This window comes from Rhinolophus sinicus, chromosome 3, assembly GCF_057876585.1.
Source record: "Rhinolophus sinicus isolate RSI-liver-muscle chromosome 3, RSI-T2T, whole genome shotgun sequence".
NCBI lineage: Eukaryota > Metazoa > Chordata > Mammalia > Chiroptera > Rhinolophidae > Rhinolophus > Rhinolophus sinicus.
The window spans coordinates 149342220-149360186 of NC_142503.1; the positions used below are offsets into that span (position 1 = coordinate 149342220).

Sequence of the window (17967 nt, forward strand, 5' to 3'; positions counted from 1 at the left end):
CTAGCAAGTAAGTTGCACAACCTGTACTTAAACTTAGACTCACTGACTTGAGAGTCTGAGCGCTTACACATGCTATAAATAAATGTGAGAAATCAGAACTTAGAATTGCACTGAAGAGTTGTTCATTGTAAACAAAACAGCCGGAGGTCAGATTGGCCACAAACTTTGGAAAAGCACAACAGAGTAGGGACTTTACTATCTTGCTTTCTACTGAGAATTAGAAATGGACCTGCCTTTCTTGGCTGAAATACCTCCACGGCAACGTAAGAATTTATAAGTTAACGCACTACGTTGGCTTCTTAAGCTCATAGGGCAGCGCAAAGTCGCGTTTGCGGTTACCGCTAAGAGGCAGAGGAGGTGGCGGCCACGCCCACACCCGTGCCCCAGCCTTTAGGCTCCGCCCCAGCTTTTAGGCTCCGCCCCAGCCTGGGGCGTCTGGCTGCACCGTTGAGGTAGCTCTCGCGGGATGTTGAATTGTTGCCTTGGCAACGGCGTCGTGGTCGCGAAAGATGGCGGGGCGAAGTCCTGGCATCAGGGTCAGTTAACTAGACTCCTGGGTGGCGAATGGGTTCCTGGAGGGCCAGAGGACGCCGAACCTCATTTAACTCCGGGTCAGAAAGTCTCGATCTCTTTTACAGAGACAGACCGTTTCAGGGACTCCGCTCCCGCCACGCGTTCAGCAACCTTCCACATCTCGATGGGACCTCCTCGCCAAGGAGGAAGAATATAAGTAAGAAATTTGGCGTTTTAGCTTTTCCTTTCCTTTCACTTAATGAGGCTGCTTACGAGTACTTTTCCTGGTGCCTGGCTGAATCTTTGGTACCACTCACTGGCCAGCATTCTCTTCCGGCATCCCGCTCGCATGCCCTTCTTCATCTTTTCTGTTTAACTTGAGTTCACCTGCGTCCTAGAGGGTATTTGAAATGTATGAAAATCTAATTTAACCCAGTAAACATCCTCGTTGGTTAGATGACACTGCCAGGAGTGGTTTGGATAGCAGGAATTGCCTCCAATAGTTCAGTTTCTAGTTTGAGGAGTTCCACTTAATTCCCAGTTCCTAGAATTTACGTATGTAAATTTTTTTAGGCTTGGTTTCTAAATTGAAAGCATGTTTCAGGGCGTTTGGAATTACCGTTCTCTTCCGTATTTGGTGGTTGGGAGAAGGATTTCCTTTCCTTACCCACTCTCAATGTAACTACAATTATCCTGACAACACGTGCTTTCACTCTTGGACCATTTCTCTCTTCATCCCGCAGTTTTTACACAGATGCCAAAGAGTAATCTTTTAATTTGATCATGCAACTCTTGCCTAAAACTTTGCAGTGGTTTCAAAAGCTTTGTCAGATCTGGCTTCCGCCTCTTGTTTGATCTTGTGCTCTCTCCTTTTTGCCCACCACTGTCCAGCCTAACTGGCTTTTTAGTTCCTCAGGCTTTTCCCTTTCTTTCCTTGAGGGCAATCACATATGCTTTTTACCTGTAATACTCAGAGTGGCCTTTCTTGGCTATGCTAAGTAGGCTCCTGTTGTGCGGGGCAGCCTGCGGGGTCTCAGCTCCCGCTCCCCACATAGGAACACAGGACATGGTGAAGCCAAAAAGGAACACCCATGGAGCCATAGATAGGGGAGTCATACCACTATATTCTCGCTGGCGGCTGGGTTGGAGAAACGAAACAGGAGCCACATAATTCTCAACCCTCATTGCACCGTTTGCAGGTTCAGCCACCATCTTCTTGCTAGCCCCCTTTTCTGCCAGCGTAGCCACAGCAGTTATATTAGTGCCCAATGGCTCACTGGTTACAGCTGACGGCCATCCAATCACAGTTGATGGCCATTTACTACCTAAGCCAGCACCTTTCTATGTGAGGCCGGGAGCCTGGAAACTGCTTTCTGGGGCTCTGTCCCCACATTCGACCCCTACAGGCTCTCGCCTCACAATCTATGTGACAAGCGTCTTCCGCGAGGGGCCCTGTGTGAGGAGCCTGGAGGTGAATGCAATATTCTGGACACAGCTAGGCTCTCTGGGCACAGCCAGGGTTTCTCAGGGAGCCACCAGTACTTCTGGGCACAGCCAGACTTCCTGGGCTTCTTAGGGTACCACCAGTCTCCCCGGGCACAACCAGGGTTTTTCAGGGCACCACCAGTACTTCTGGGCACAGCCAGACTTCCTGGACTCAGCCAGGGCTCAGCCAGGGCTCTGCCACTCTCTCTGGGCTTAGCCAGACTTCCTGGACTCAGCCAGGGCTCTCAGGGCACTGCTACTCTCTCTGAGCACAGCCAGACTTCCTGGACTCAGCCAGGGCTCTCAGGGCACTGCCACTCTCTCTGGGCCTCTCAGGGTACCGTGCTGGAACAACAGCGGCTCACAGTCAAGGTGCTTACATATTCTTGATGGCAGCTGGTCAAGACACAAAAGCAAACATCCAGCAGTTCCACTACATGGTGGTATGTTCCCAAACAAACAGTCAAGCTGTCCATTAAATTAAGTATAGAAGGCCGTTCCCCATAGTCCATAGTCATTCACCAGGGCTGTCCTGAGGGTGAGGGACGACCTTGACCTCACCCACATCTCCCACAGAGGACTCAGCAAGTGTTTCCTCCTGGGACTATAAGTCCTGCATCCGGGCTGCCTCAGCAAGCACTTCCCAGCCCACAGGGCCGCAATAACCTTCGCTTTCTGCAGCCTATGCTGGTTGGGGAACCGTCCACGTCTTCCCACCCCTCCACGGGGTTCCAGCTGTCCAGCAGCTGCTCCTCCTGGTCTTCCTCAGACTGAGTGTTCAGACACACAAACTGTTCCACCGCCCTTTGGAGAGCTTTGGCCGGCACCATACCCTGCTCGCTGTGCCATTTATCATGTGGGGCGGCCTGCGGGGTCTCAGCTCCCGCTCCCCGCACAAGAACACAGGACATAGTGAGGCCAAAAAGGAACACCCACGGAGTCATAGATAGGGGAGTCATACCACTATATTCTCGCTGGCGGCTGGGTTGGAGAAACGAAACAGGAGCCACACAATTCTCAACCCTCATTGCGCCGCTTGTAGGCTCAGCCACCATCTTCTTGCTAGTCCCCTTTTCTGCCAGCATAGCCACAGCAGTTATATTAGTGGCCAGTAGCTCACTGGTTACAGCTGACGGCCACAGCTGATGACCGTCCAATCACAGTTGATGGCCATTTACTACCTGAGCTAGCACCTTTCTATGTGAGGTCGAGAGCCTGGGAACTGCTTTCTGGGGCTCTGTCGCCACAGCTCCTGTTACTATTTTTTTGTCTTAATTTTTCTTTGCAGTTAGCATAACATTACAATAAATTCATTTGTTAGTTTACTTGTCTTTTCCCTCCACTGGACGATGAGTTTCGCAAGGTCTGAGAGCATGTCTTTTATTTACCATGGTATATATACTCTTTACAAAAAATTGTATTTTAGCAGTTCACTTTCTTTTTAAAGTTACTAATTTAATTTCAATTTGTAAAACATTCCGGCAGCTCTTGAAACCGTTAAACAGAGTTACCATATAATTTGTACCGGAAATTAAAGCGTATTTAAAGTTAAAACTGAAGTGTGCTCTTTTTAGATAAACGAGACACATGCCAACTTGCCATAGCATGTGGGAATAATCATTCTTTTCTATTTGATGAAATGGTCTATAATTCCAGTTCAACAGATCCGTTGTTTATATACAATTCTGAATCAGTTGTACTCAACCCAAAACAGTTATTTTCATGACCACATACCAGATAGCACCAAATGCCTGTATTGATTAGGTTGATTCATTTGTTTATTTAAGGGTATATTTTGCACCTGGCTCTGGCACGTAGTTAGGGATATGGTCCTGCTTAAAGGCAGACCTCTACAGGAGCTGTTCTATTTTAGCAAAAGTTGTTTTGTGGTAAAAATACCCAGGCATTAATTGTTCTGTTACCTGTACGCTGGTGTGCAAATAGGAGGCATTTGAACAGAGTAGTTCTGTCATGTGGGAAACCCTGCTCCCTGCGCCATTTGTCGTGTGGGGTATCACGCGGGGTCTCTGCTCCCGCTCCCTGCACCAGAACGCAGGACATGGTGAAACCAAAAAGGAGCACCCACGGAGCCATAGATGGGGGAGTCATACCACTATATTCTCGCTGGTGGCATCCGCCTCTTGCAATCCGCGCTTGCTAGCTCAGCCACCATCTTCTTGCTAGCCCCCATTTTTCTCTGCTAGCGTAGCCACAGCAGTTATATTAGTGCCCAATGACTCACTGGTTACAGCTGATGGCCAACTAGCCACAGCTGATGGCCAGCCAATCACAGTTGATGGCCTTTCACTACCTGAGCCAGCACTTTTCTATGTGAGGCCGAGAGCCTGGAAACTGCTTTCTGGGGCTCTGTCCCCACAAGTTCCCAGGCTCTGCCTGAAGCTTATTGATCACTTATCCATGGAGACGAGTAAAATGTCTGGCCTTTGTTTTCTTAAATTGTAGTAAAATTGGTGTATAATATTATGTATATTTCAGGTGTACACCATTATAATTCAATATTTGCATACGGTACATAGTGATCACCACTGTAAGTTTTAGCTATAATACTTCCTCCCCACAACCTCCTGCCCCTCTGGTAACACCAGTCTGTTATTTGTATCTATGAGTTGTTTTTGTTTTGTTTGTTCATTTGTTTTGTGCTTTTTTTTTTTTTTAGATTCCACATAAAAGTGAAATCATATGGTATTTGTCTTTGGCTATTCTTATAGGCAAGAACATGAGTTCATGACAGTGTTTTGCCACACGTTTTGGTGTTAAGCAAAAGGGTGTCTTTTCAGTCAGGTGGACACAGGACTTCCCAGAGTGGACCCTATCAGCTCCTGTCAAACAGAGGAAATGATCACTGAGAGGATAGATTAAGGTATATTCTGATCACTATAGTCAGTAGATTTTTTTGCAAGCTTCATGCATGTATCACAAAACCAGAAAGCTAAACAGATTATGTGACGTCTGTTTTAACTGGTCTTGATAAAAGGTAGGGCAAGCCTCTACTCACCTGCACACCCCCCCGCCCCCCTGTAAATGCCAATTACGTTGTATTTATAGATTAATTTGCAGAGAACTGACATCTTTATGCTATTGAATCTTCCCTTCCACAAATATGGTACAGCATTTACACAGGGTTGTTTTGGTGTCCTTTAATAATATTTTATCATATTACTACATAAAAGTCTTACATATATAATTTCTTTTCATGGCACCTTATAGTTTTTGTTGCTGTAATGAATGGCTTTTTTTCTACTACATTTTCTAATTGATTAGATGTGTAGGAACATTATTGAGTTTTGTATGTTGATCCTACATCTATATTTATATAGATATAGATCGTCAGCTCTGCTGAACTTTTATTCTGTAGAGTTACTTGGATTTTTCATAAAGACAGTTATATGCAAATTATGATTGTTTTGTCCTTTAACATTTTTTCATGTATTTTTTTTTTCCTCGGCCTGGTTAGAACCTCCTGTTCAATGTGGAATAGAAAAAGGGGTGAGCATCTTTATCTTGGTTATGATTTTAAGGAGCCCACTTTTAATGCTTTATCACTGTTTGATGTTTGCTATAGAGTTTTGACAGATTTCTTCTATCAGACTTAAGGATGCTGTTTCCCTTAATTACTATTTTGAATGAACATTAAATCTTATCAAAACTTTTTTGCTCAAATTGATTTAGGTGATGAAATGTTACTTTCACCTCCTTGTTCAAGGTTTTAACATACTGAACTATAAAGACAGATTTCTTGTTTTCCTTTAAAGACTGCTGGATTTGATTGCTCTATTTTATGTAGGTTTATTGCATCTCTAAACAAAAATGAAATTGGTCTTACACTTTTTTTTCTGGTGTTTTCCTTTCTGGTTTTGATACCAGTTTTATCTTTGCCACATGAAATAAGCTGAATGGTTTTCCTTTTTTGTTTTATCCCATTCTTGGAAGCTTTTTGTTATCAGGGATCATCTGCTCTTTGATTAAAATTGTGTAACAGTCGATGTGGGGTTTTTTGCTTATTAATTTAGTTTCTTTAATAATTGTTGCTTCCAGAATAAATTTTGGTTATTTGATAGTTTTCTAGAAAAGTGTCCATTTAATTTCTGTTTTAAAATATATTAGCCTAAATTTATTCTAATTATCTCATGTTTTAAATCTTAACTGTGTGTGTAACCTTATACACATCTTTTTCGGGACTTGCCAACATTGTTTATTTTTGTTTTTTTCTTTTTTCTGTTAGTCTTTCTGGGAGGTTTATACTCGTATTTTGTTGGTCTTTTCAGAGAATTAGCTTTTGGTTTTATTGCTCATCTTTATTTTTTAAAAATTTCATTAATCTTACCTTAATTATTTCTCTTCTAATTGTGGATTTATTTTTTTTCTATTAGTTTTATTTTTCTTATTTTTTCTGGGAGTTGGTGGCATAAGTTGTTTGTTACTTCTGAATCACATATCAAAAAAACAACAAAATATCTCATTTTAAAAATGGCTCAACATATTTCTTTCATATAACTTCAAAAGACCATAAGTGGTATAGAAATGTGGCCTATGAATAGAATAAAAAAGTTATGTGTTTTTGAATATTTTTATTATAGTGTTAACCTTTAAAAGTGAAAAAGGGACTTGAACTAACAATAGGAATATATTAGTACATTATGTTAACTTCAACTCATTAGAATAATTTATAGCCATTTAGGGCACTAATTATAAAGATATAAACATATTCTTTCTATTTGTTATGGGAAAACAGTACAAAATTGTGTATATGCTGTAGGTGAAAAATAGAAAGGAATATTAAAAATAAAAATGTCACAGCAACACTCCAGACCAAAGCAGGCCTCTCCCCCCGCTGCCCCACTCCTGTCCCCAGTTGGAGTTGATCTCAAAAAGATGAAGAGTGGAATTGAGTTGAACCTACCAGTTTATTCTCCCCCAGACAAGTCATTCCACCTTAAGTGAGGGTCAGAGAGGGGCCAGGAGTTAACACTGAATTTCTACCACAAAGGAGGAATCCTGGGGAGTTGGAGACAGGTGTTCTAATAGTTATATTAATTTTAAAATAAATTGTCATGTGTTTGTTTTGGCATTTGTTGATTAACTAAAGTGTAGTTAATGAAATTTAATTACTTTTATTTTTATTAGAATCTTCAGTATATCCCAATTTTTAAATTATCTGCTTTTAGGAGGTTAAATGCAGAATTGGAGGCAAAAACAGCTGATCTTGTTCGACAAGCTGAGGAAGTAATAGTAAGTAAATGTACAGTTATTGGTAATACCATGGAAGTGCTAATATTTTAACTTTTTAATTTGATTTATAACATACATACTAAAAAGTACCCAAAGCATTAAGTTTTCAGCTTAATAAATTATCACATGTTGAACAGAATATATATAGGTATGTGTATATACTCATATGCATTTATATGTTTTTGATAAGCACACATTTTCTAAAAGCTACTAAAAATGTGTTGTTTTTTTTTGTTTTGTTTTTTTAAATTTTATTGGGGAATATTGGGGGACAGTGTATTTCTCCAGGGCCCATCAGCTCCAAGTCACTGTCCTTCAATCTAGTTGTGGAGGGCGCAGCTCAGCTCCAATAAAAACGTGTTTTTCATTTAGATGTCCAATCATCTAATAAGAACATTAATATTTAATATTTCCCACTATTTAAGGATTAATATTTGAGAGTAGCTATATAGAATGAACACTGGTAATTTAGAAAAGAAAGAAAGAAAATGGTCTCTGGACAAAAGTTGAATGAAGGATAACAATCATCAGATGGTAATTTGTTCCTTAAACTTTGCAGTTGGATGTAACTCAAATTTTTAGGGCTAGACCATAGTCAGATTTATAGTCACAAAGAATGTAGTGAGGTTATAACACTGAACAATGTAGCATAATTTGGCCTAATTTGGGTACCAAATTGGCTATTCCTACTTTAAGCATCCCTCCTTTAGCATCAGCATTCCCATTATTAATTGATAGGATATAGTAGTATTCCTTAGAGGAATAAAGTGGCTGCTTTCAAGCTTTTTCAAAAGTTGTTATTCTAATTTAATTATAATTCTTTCTTTTAAACTCCAACCCCACCCCACCTTTGGAGTTGATGGGGGTAGGGAAGAATAGGCAATATTTTATTTTAATGCCTTATATAGCTCCACCATTATTTGTTAGTTTAGGAATAAGTAACATAAATATATATGTAATTTCAGGTAATATATTTAGATAATGGTTGCAGATTTGCTAGTTGCATTTGTAATTAAATATTTCACTAAAAAGAAATCTTTTTATTACATCTTTTAGCTTTTGCCAGTGTCTGAGAAGCAGGAAAATACTTGAACAAAGAAACCCAATGTTGTAGTAGTATGAAGTATTCGTTATGTATTCTGCCCAAGGAGCCCTCTAATAAGGACTTATGTATTTATTTATTTATTTATTTATTTATTTATGTTTTTCTTTCCATATAGAGTAGAAAACTGGGAATGGCTGGGGAAGGGATAGGGCATTGCTGTCCCCACAGAAGCTAATGGATAGAACTTTTGCCATACTGAATTGTTGTTTACTCACTTTTGTTTCTTGATATATCTTTGCCAAAAACTGTTCTTCTTAGTGCATCCTTTTCAGCATTTTCATTGTTTCTTAACATTGAAGCTTTGGATGATTTCCGACAAGGTTTCCTACCCATTAAATGGATTTATGCTTTCATTTCTTGTGAGTCTAATTTCCTTTGCATGTTACACAGATGGAAGACTCTGATGTAGCTGGGGAAGCAGGAGTCGGCTAAGATCATACGAAGGCATTGGCACTCTTACATTTTTTTCCCTTACAATTGACTTTCTTAACCCAGAATGGATGAAAGGTTAAACTACGTTGTTGCAGACCTTATTTTCATACCATAGCATTTAGAAGGCTGTGCCTTGATTTCACGGAAACTGGACAACTCTGAAATGATTAACGATCATAAAGGCACTTGAATAAAACCTAGTTTTGTAGGGGTTTTTCTATATGACTTATCTTTATTCATTTAACTAGAGAGATCAGCAAGAAGTACAGTCTAGGCCTATTTCAACACAAATTAAATCACATGAAGGGGAAGATGACTACAGTTTAAGGTACGTGACTTAAAGTCTCAAACTTTTTTTTTTTTTAGATGCGTAAATGCTTTAGGATTGCTTTGTTATTTTTATTTTTTTTTATTAAGGTATAATTGTCTCATTTTAAAAGTGAGGAAACGATAGCTTAAGAGTTCAGTAGTTTGCCCAAGGAGGTATGGATAGTATGTGATTTCACTGAGATCCCAACCAGAGTTGATATGATTTCTAAACCTATTTTCACATACTATACTACCTTTCTTTTAAAATAGCATATCAAGATTAGGTAAAAATAATAAATTTGTAAAAGTAAAATGTATTCAATCTTTTTTTCTTTGAATTTCATGTGAACTTCAGATATGTCAAGAAATTAGGGACTGAGAACATACTTGGGACTAAATTTAGCAGGAAAAAGTATAATAGTAATAGGATTTGTGTGAATAAAATTGTAAAATCTTAGAGACAATGGTGATCACCAAACATTCCAATTCCCTTGCTATGAGCAGAAGACATTATTCTCTTCCAGGCCTAAACAGACAGGAGTTGGTCTTTCGATCTCTAGTTGACTCTTTCTCTGTCATGATCAGTGAGAATTTAGTTGGTGAAACCTCCCAGCCTGGTCTCTTGGTAACTATGAGGAATGTAAAGAAAAAAAGGACCCTCTCTCCCTCACTACTGCTGCCTTGAGTGTGTTAAGTCACTGATATTTTGGGGTTAATATCCTAGCCTAACCTAACTAATACAGTGTTTGGTATTTAGAGTTGGGTGTTGATTAACAAACTCTAAAATTGTGGCTTTGGCTTAGCAGTTAGGTGGTAGCTAGCAAGGAAACTGATATTGGAGGCTGGAAAGGTAGAGGAATACTGTTATGTAGTTGCAATTAGTTTAATAAAACTGTCACCTTTGGTAAAGTGAAGGCAGAACAGACGTCTAATGAACTTGTGCTCTAGGGGAAGAGGTCGGTAAACAGTATTAATAGTATACGCTGTTACTATTAGCTGTAGTTGGCATGGTATTTTAAAAAGGAGACAAGTCTGTGAAAGCATTGGCTGTTTTGCAAGCAGAAATAAAAGGGAATATGGAGATTCTAGGAATTAGAGGCCTTGAATATTGGAAGAGTCACCTGCTTCTAATTTTGATGAGGTCCAATTTATTATTTTTTCTTTTGTGACCTGTGCTTTTGGAGTCATATCTAAGAATCTATTGCTAAATCCAAGATCATTAAGATGTATCCCTGTTTTCTTCTAAGAGATTGATGTTCTGACATTTAGGTCTTTGACCCATTTTGAATTAAATTTTTTATGTGGTATGAGATGAGGGTCAACCCTCATTATTTGCCTTGTGGATATCCAGCTGTCTCAGCACCATTTGTTGAAGACTATTCTTTTCCCATTGAATGATCTTGGTACCCTTGTCAAAAATCACCAGAGACACATGGTTTCAGTTTTGGACATTGATTCTCTCCCACTCATCTATGTATCTGTTCTTATGCCAGTACTACATTGTTTTGATTACCCTGGCTTTGTACAGTTAGTTGCTTTTGGACCTCAAAAATTGAGATAAAACTGAGAAAAATCTTTGAGGAACAAAAGCCTGTTAAAGGTCAACCTTGAGGCAAAGATCAGACTAAAGGTGTGGTCTTCACAACTGTTGGTAACCTTTTCCAATAGATTAAGGCTCTTCAGGGCGAGGATCATCATATTTCAATGGCACCGTAGTTCCAATTGAATGAAAAGGCTCAGGGCAAAGATGTAACTATAGGTATAGTCTCCACACAGAAGCCTGATAACCTCAAAGCAACCCATTTTTAAACTGGGGTGGAGGTAAAGGAGACAGAAGAGAAGGAGGGGGAGAAAGATGTTCAGGGTAAAGAAATAGTCTTGGAAAGAATTGTGGCTGTTCTCATGGCACATGGAACTGACTGGAATCAAGTAAGAAACGGACTAGTTTTTGAGAGTGCTGTACCAGCAAAGACACTTTAAGAGTGAATGGATCTAAACTGTTATTGTTTAAATCTTAAAATAGCTATGGATCCTCCCAGTCAGCTAAGATGAAGAAGCAGGCTGTGATAGTTGCACAGCCCTAATTGGGTATAATATTTAAACACCTTAGAGGACTTAGAAACAACAAATAAATGTACTTAAGCGGCAGTATATTGGGCTCATACTTGAAATATTGGAACATTATTTAGGTACTCAAAAGTAATTATTGCATACTATCCAGCAATTTCCCTCTAGCTATTTAACCAAGAGAAATGAAGAAAGATGTCCAAGCAAAAACTTGTATACAAATATTTATGGCAGTTTTTATGCCAAAACCAAGTGGTGAATGGATAAAAATATCACGGTATATCCATGCAATGGGATACTACTTGACAATAAACTCACAGCAGTGAGTTACTGATAATGCAACAACATGGGTGCTAAGTGGAAGAAGCCAGACTAAAAATGTATATTTTTATTATTTTTTTCAATATTAAACACAAAGATGTATTTACATATTATCAAATACAACCTCTTAAAGAACTAGAAATAGCTGTGGAAGAAAAAAAATCTTAAAATTACAGAGACTAAAGAATCTCATATATGACATGACAATGTTTTCAAGTTTTATGTATGATTCCATTTATTTGACATTCTGGAAAAGGTAAAGCTATAGGGACAGAAATCAGTTAAGTGGTTGTGTGGGGCTAAGCGAAGAGGATTAACTACAAGGGGGCACAAGGGAACTTTTCGGGATGATGGAAATATTCTCTATCTTGGTGTTTTTAGTGATGACTTATGACCAGATAAGTTTGTTCAAATTTATGCAACTAGGATGTATACCTAAAAAGGATGTATTTTACTATGTGTGAATTATAGTTCAGTAAACCTGAAAAAGTCATTTTTGAACACCATTAGTGCCAGGTCTAGCTACTAGTGGTACAATGGTAAGTAAACAGATCAGGACCTGTTCCCAAGGAGTTAATAATGTCCAGTGTGTTGCTTTTTAATTTTATTTTGAAAATTTTCCATAAAAAATATTTTTTACATCATTTGATATACACATGCTATGTGTACATGTAACATGAAACTGTTTGTCCTCCTTATATGTAATGCTCTGATATTTTATGTAAAATGTTTGTTATCAAAATTCCAAACTTTGGATTACAAATAAGATTAGGCATGGCTTTAATTCAGTAAACTAAAAGATTGAAATGATGGTAACAACACCTGATCTCTAGTTTCTGTTGAAGCAAGCGAGAGACTGATTTCACAAGCATAAAAATAAATCTGTTGATTTTCTTTTACTAAATTTTCCTTAAGTGCAAAGTGGTGATGACACCTCTGTTTACCTACTAGCTCAGGTGGCTTTTTTTTTTTTTAAATGACTCTGTTTGAACAGATGGCTTTTACCACATGAAACATGGCACTTGACTATTAGTTGGGAATTGCTGAAGATGGGAAATAATTAATTCTGTAAAGAGACAATCCATTTCAGCTTGGAACAATGATATTTATCTAAATTATTATAGTCAGGAAGTATATAATAGCTCTTCACCATCCAGGGTTACTCTGCCAAACAATATGATAGAAAAAACAGAATTTAGTTTCCTAAAAGTCTAGTGTACATATACTTTAGTCTGCTGGAGCAAGGTTTACCACACAAATCATTTCTGGTTTTTGTGTGTGAAAATTGTAAATTGCTTTACTGTGTTATTTCTTTAAACAGATGGTATTTTTTTTTTTAACATTTTTGAAATTAGTTTCAGGTGCACAAAACAATGTAATAGTTAAACATTTATCATTTATATCCCTCACACAGTGACAACCCCTCTTCCCCCATCCACTACCCCTCTGACATAGCACACAGCCATTACATTTCCACTGTCTCTATTCCTAATGCTGTACTCTGCTTCTTGTAAATATATATATATATATATATATATATATATATATATATATTTATATTTATATTTATATTTATATTTATATTTATATTTATATTTATATTCAGCTTCAGGTGTACAGTGCAGTGATCAGGCATCTACATCATCCCTGAGGTGGTCTCCCTAATGAGACAAGTGTCCATCAGAGACCCTACAAAATTTTTACAACATTATTGATTACATTCCCCAAATCGACTTTTGTATCCCCGGCGATCTCCACACAAATCATTTCGATCATATTACACACCAACCTTTCCTGGAGATGTTTAACAAAAATTATTAGAATACGTGTACTTTGTGTTTTAGTTCATTTTTCTTGGAAATATAATAACAAAGTAATAGCATTCTGCTAAAACTGATGGAGACAGATAACCATTAAATACCGTTTGGCTGATATGTATGTGTATGTGGCAGGGAGAGGGGAGTGGAAGATGCGAAAATGTAAGAAAATGCAAATACTAATTTAAAATGAGGGTGATTAAAGAGGACACTTAAAATTGGTATAAAATTTGGAAATATTTTCATGTTATATGTGAGAATGGTTCTTTAGTCTATGCAATTTTAACATATTTTGAAAAGCATTTTTTTCTTCCAGAGCTATTTCTAGTTCTTTAAGAGGTTGTATTTAATAATAGCTATCTAAGTATATCTTTGTGTTTAATATTGAATAAACCTACATATAACTAATTCAGTAGGTGGCATCTGATGGAAAGTAATTTTGTTTTTATGTCCTCTGCTGTGGTTAGGGGATCTTAGAGGATATGATGGAGTTTCTTTCTTTTTTTAAATTTTATAACAATAGATACTAATGTAGTAGGTTTTCTGAAATATTAAGACGTGTTAGAGATGATCTAGAAAATTGATCAGAGGTAGGCAGACTTTTCCTGTGAAGAGTCAGACAATAAATAGTTTTGGATTTGTGGGCCATACGGTTGTCACAACTATTCAACTTTGCTGTTGTAGTATGAAAACGGCTGTAGACAATGTGTAAATGAATGGATGTGGGTGGATTCGGCCTGTGGGCCGTAGTTGGCAGACCCCACAGACACTCTTTGTTTTAACTACAAATATATTTCGAAAATTTTGTGCATAAAAGCGAGTTGTATTTTATGTGTATGTATTTATACATCTAAAATATGTAATAAATAGCACCAATTTAAGAACTTATATGCCAGGTACTATGGCAAGTACAATGCATAGAACAGTGAATGGTGATTTCTGTCATCATGGAGTTCACGATGTAATGGAGAACAGACACTGACCAAGTATTTAAATGCATTAGACAAAGGATAACACTGAGTGAACTCACAATAAAAAGCCCTGTGGTGAATCATTTTGTAAAATAGATAATCCCTGTGTATAGTCAGTGATTTTCCATTCATTAAGATTTGTGCTACATTTTCCTAATAAAATAGTAGCATTGTAGTGTATTTTATCAAAGGTGAATTATTTAACCAAAGCATTTTGTATGTAACACTCATTTAAAATAAATGTGCATGTGCCTAAATAGAATTATAGCAGTCTACTTGATGTATATTTTCCCTTTCAAATATAATTATTATTGAATTTTATTGTGTCTCAGCTTAGTTATTAATCATCTGTTATTAGTGTGTAATGTTTATTTTTGATCTGTAGAGGTCTATTACTGTCTGAAGGGACAGTTCATCTACATTCAGAAACTAAGGTATGAAATTAAACTTTTTGCGAAAGTAATTACATTCTGTAGCATTTAGGTTATATTTTAGACTTTTATTAGACAAGACAGAAGGGTTATGACTCTAGAAATAGACTATAAGTCTTGTTACTAAGAAGAGATGCCTTCATGAAATGTTGCTCATAAAATAAATTGAATCCTTTTTTGTCTCAATTTCATTGAACAGTTTGGAGATACATTGGAAAAAAGTTCTAAGTGAAATGAGTCTGTAACCTAAGGATTTTTACTTTTCTCTCTGAAGCCCAAATTTCCTAGATAGAAGACCTGAAAAAGTGTGTGATTTAAAAGGTTTATTCATTCATTGAAGTATTTACAGCGTAGAGATCACTATCGCAGGTGCTGGGCTTACTGGAATCTCCAGTTCCCCACCTCTGGGCATTTAGGCTTACGTAACAGTGTACCTGAAGGACTGTCGGGAATAATCAAGAAGAACTAAATTCTGTGAGTCAGAACATCCAGTTTAACATTCCACCAGGTAGCTGAATATCCTGGAATCTTTGGGACTCATTTTCCTTATCTATGAATCTCTTGGTCCGAGTGATATCTAGGTGTTTTCCAGCTGTACAGTTGTGGGATTGTTTAAAATACAATTTGATTAATTTCATGAAAATAGCAATTCTTTTATGTAGCAAACTAGCAAGTCTGTGTATTACAAAATTGCTTTCCTTGGTAAATGGTTAGAATCTAATTAATCAGTAGTTTAAATTCTTTTCATGTAAACCAAAGACCAAAAACGTGGATCCAGTCAACAAGGTTCAAAACAAACTACACTCTGCAAGTCAAGCAAGGAAAACAAATTCAAGGTACAGAACAGTTTTAAAAGTATAGTTTCTTTTAAAAATTTTATAATTCACAGTATCATCATTCTTAATTATTAAGCTCCATCTGTTTCACCAGATCTTTTTATACTCAAAATATACAAAATTACACTATGTATATTTATCCACATTCAATAATTTAAAACATTTTTCTACTCAGAAATGTTCTTGGCAGATGTTAATTTTGTATTGTTGTCTTAAGCAAAATCACATTTCAGATTTTTAAAGTGTTATTTTTAGTGAAATATTTTCTTAGAACTAGAGCTAGAATTAGAACTCTGCCTAATTTTCTCAGACTTAGTCATATACTTTTTGAGCACTTAACAGGCACTATATCATATTGTATATATTGAGATACAGAATGATTTGGCATGCTCTAAGACTATAGTATAATTATAATTTACATTCTGTTGTTGAGAAATAATGTTGTTGATGAGAAATAATTCAAAACTGTTCTTAGTATTTTAAGCATAAAATGGGACCCTAGAGACTCTTTGGGTTGGAGACCTTCTAGAAAAGTAGGGTCACACCTGCAGTGGGTTCTCATTCACAGTAAGTTATTAAATTTATATGTCTATTACTTACCCAAACTGATGCTTGCATTATAATTCTGGAAAAATCTTTGTTAATTCTTGTGTCTTTTAGTTGGCTAACTTTTTGTTTTTTCAATAAAAGAGAAAAAAATAAAAGTGCCAGAATAGGAGGAGAAAAATCTAAAATTGATTGAAGAAAAGAAAACATGTACTACATACATAAATACATACATACATAAGTGGAAAGGGTTATATTATTTTTAGACTTCAAGTTTACTTTTTAAAGAAAAGGTTTTTCTAAATAGAATTCAGAAAGAACCCTTTGCTTATGTGTTAAAAGTAAGTTAGACTTAAAATAAGTAAAAAGGAATTTTTGAAACCATAAACTTGATGGGTTAGGCCTGGCACATTCTTCAGTGCCTTTAGAAGTGACTTTTATTTCATACTCTTCCCTTTATAAAAAAAAAAAAATACCAAATCCAACATTTTGGTCAACTTTGATCCTGATTAGAATGTATTTCTTTAGGTTAAGAAAAGTTTGAGTTTGAGCTAATAGCTGTTCACACTGTAATTCTTTCTCAAGAGTTATTATTCTTTAGTATTTGCAGAATTATGACTAGAGTGCTATCAGTTTGTACAGTTCTTCTCCAGCATGTAAAATTAAAAGCCACAGACTAGTTTTGACCTAGGAGGCCAAGTTCAGCACTCTTAGTTTTGATGCTCACTTGTTTGGAGGCAACATCTAAATGAACTGGCTTCATAAAGGCTTCTCTAGCTCTGTGGTTATGTGATTCATAAAGGTTGAAAGTCTAAGTCTCTTATAATATAGCCCTTGAAAATATCAATTATAGATTTGATCATAAAGTTAAATTTTATAATTTTGATCTGCTTTGTTATTTGGATAAAAGTTGTATCTAGGAGTCATACCTTCTTTTTATATTATGTATGTATATATAATATATAATATACATTTACATATGTATTTTTCTTTTTTAGTATAAAATTGAAATACTCTGTGCAAACTGCCAGTGATGTTGCCACTGTGGATGATTTCTTAGACTTTTCTCTTGCAAAAACAGTTAGCAAAATTGAAGGGCAACTGGAAGAAGAGGGCTTACCTGATTATATAGATGATGATATTTTTTGTGGTGTTAATAAAGACATTGGCACAGGTAGGTTTTATTATCTTTATATCACAATTACTTAGAAAAAGATATTTAACTATTTTTTGCATTTAAAAATGTATTGTGATGTCTTGCATTTGTTTCACAATCATCTAGTGGGACATGGTGGTGGGAGGAATGAGTGGAATTATAGATAAAATAAAATTGGTTATGAGTCAAAAATTGTTGAAAATGGATGATGTGTAAGTAGGATTTCATTGAACTTGTCTCTATTTTTGTTTATATTTGATATTTTCCATTATAAAAAATAAAAATAAGACTATGTGGTGTTTCACTGACCACTTTTCAACTAAGGTTAAAATACCCTAAAACTAATTATTAAAATATTAAAATTAAAAAAAGTTTCTTTGAAGTTTTTACATTTACCGTTACTGTAGTCTATTTATTACATCTTAACACATGCAAAAGAACAAATGAATTAACAATCTAGCATTAGGTAAAATGATCAAATGAGTTTTCTAATGAATATAATTTTCTTATAAACACATTTTCTTCATACTACTAGAAAAATAATACTAAGTTTAATCTAAAAACATATTAGTTACCAGTAATGTCTCTAAAATTGTTAAATTTATGAGGTGTCACCTATGCTGTACTGTAAACAAAAAATAAGACAATTGAGTGTATATAAACTATGTTTCCCGAAAATTAAATGAGACCGGGTCTTACATTAATGTTTGCTCCAAAAGACACATTAG

At 36.4% G+C, this 17967-nt stretch overlaps 1 protein-coding gene across 6 annotated transcripts in view; it reads left to right on the forward strand.

The window, feature by feature from the left end:
• The first annotated feature begins 315 nt into the window (after nt 1–315).
• Nucleotides 316–17967, forward strand: part of TEX9 (testis expressed 9) — a 33968-nt gene continuing 16316 nt past the window's right edge. Inside the window, exons 1-7 of one of the 6 annotated variants that reach the window (XM_088797226.1) lie at nt 316–536; nt 639–730; nt 7185–7248; nt 9034–9113; nt 14656–14704; nt 15461–15537; nt 17082–17257. In XM_088797226.1, coding sequence (XP_088653352.1) covers nt 510–536; nt 639–730; nt 7185–7248; nt 9034–9113; nt 14656–14704; nt 15461–15537; nt 17082–17257 — 565 coding nt within the window. In that variant the 5' untranslated portion in view covers nt 316–509. Of the gene's footprint in view, nt 537–638; nt 731–7184; nt 7249–9033; nt 9114–14655; nt 14705–15433; nt 15538–17081; nt 17258–17967 lie in introns of all 6 variants that reach the window. The other 5 variants (XM_088797228.1, XM_088797223.1, XM_088797225.1 and 2 more) reach the window with 5 other exon arrangements.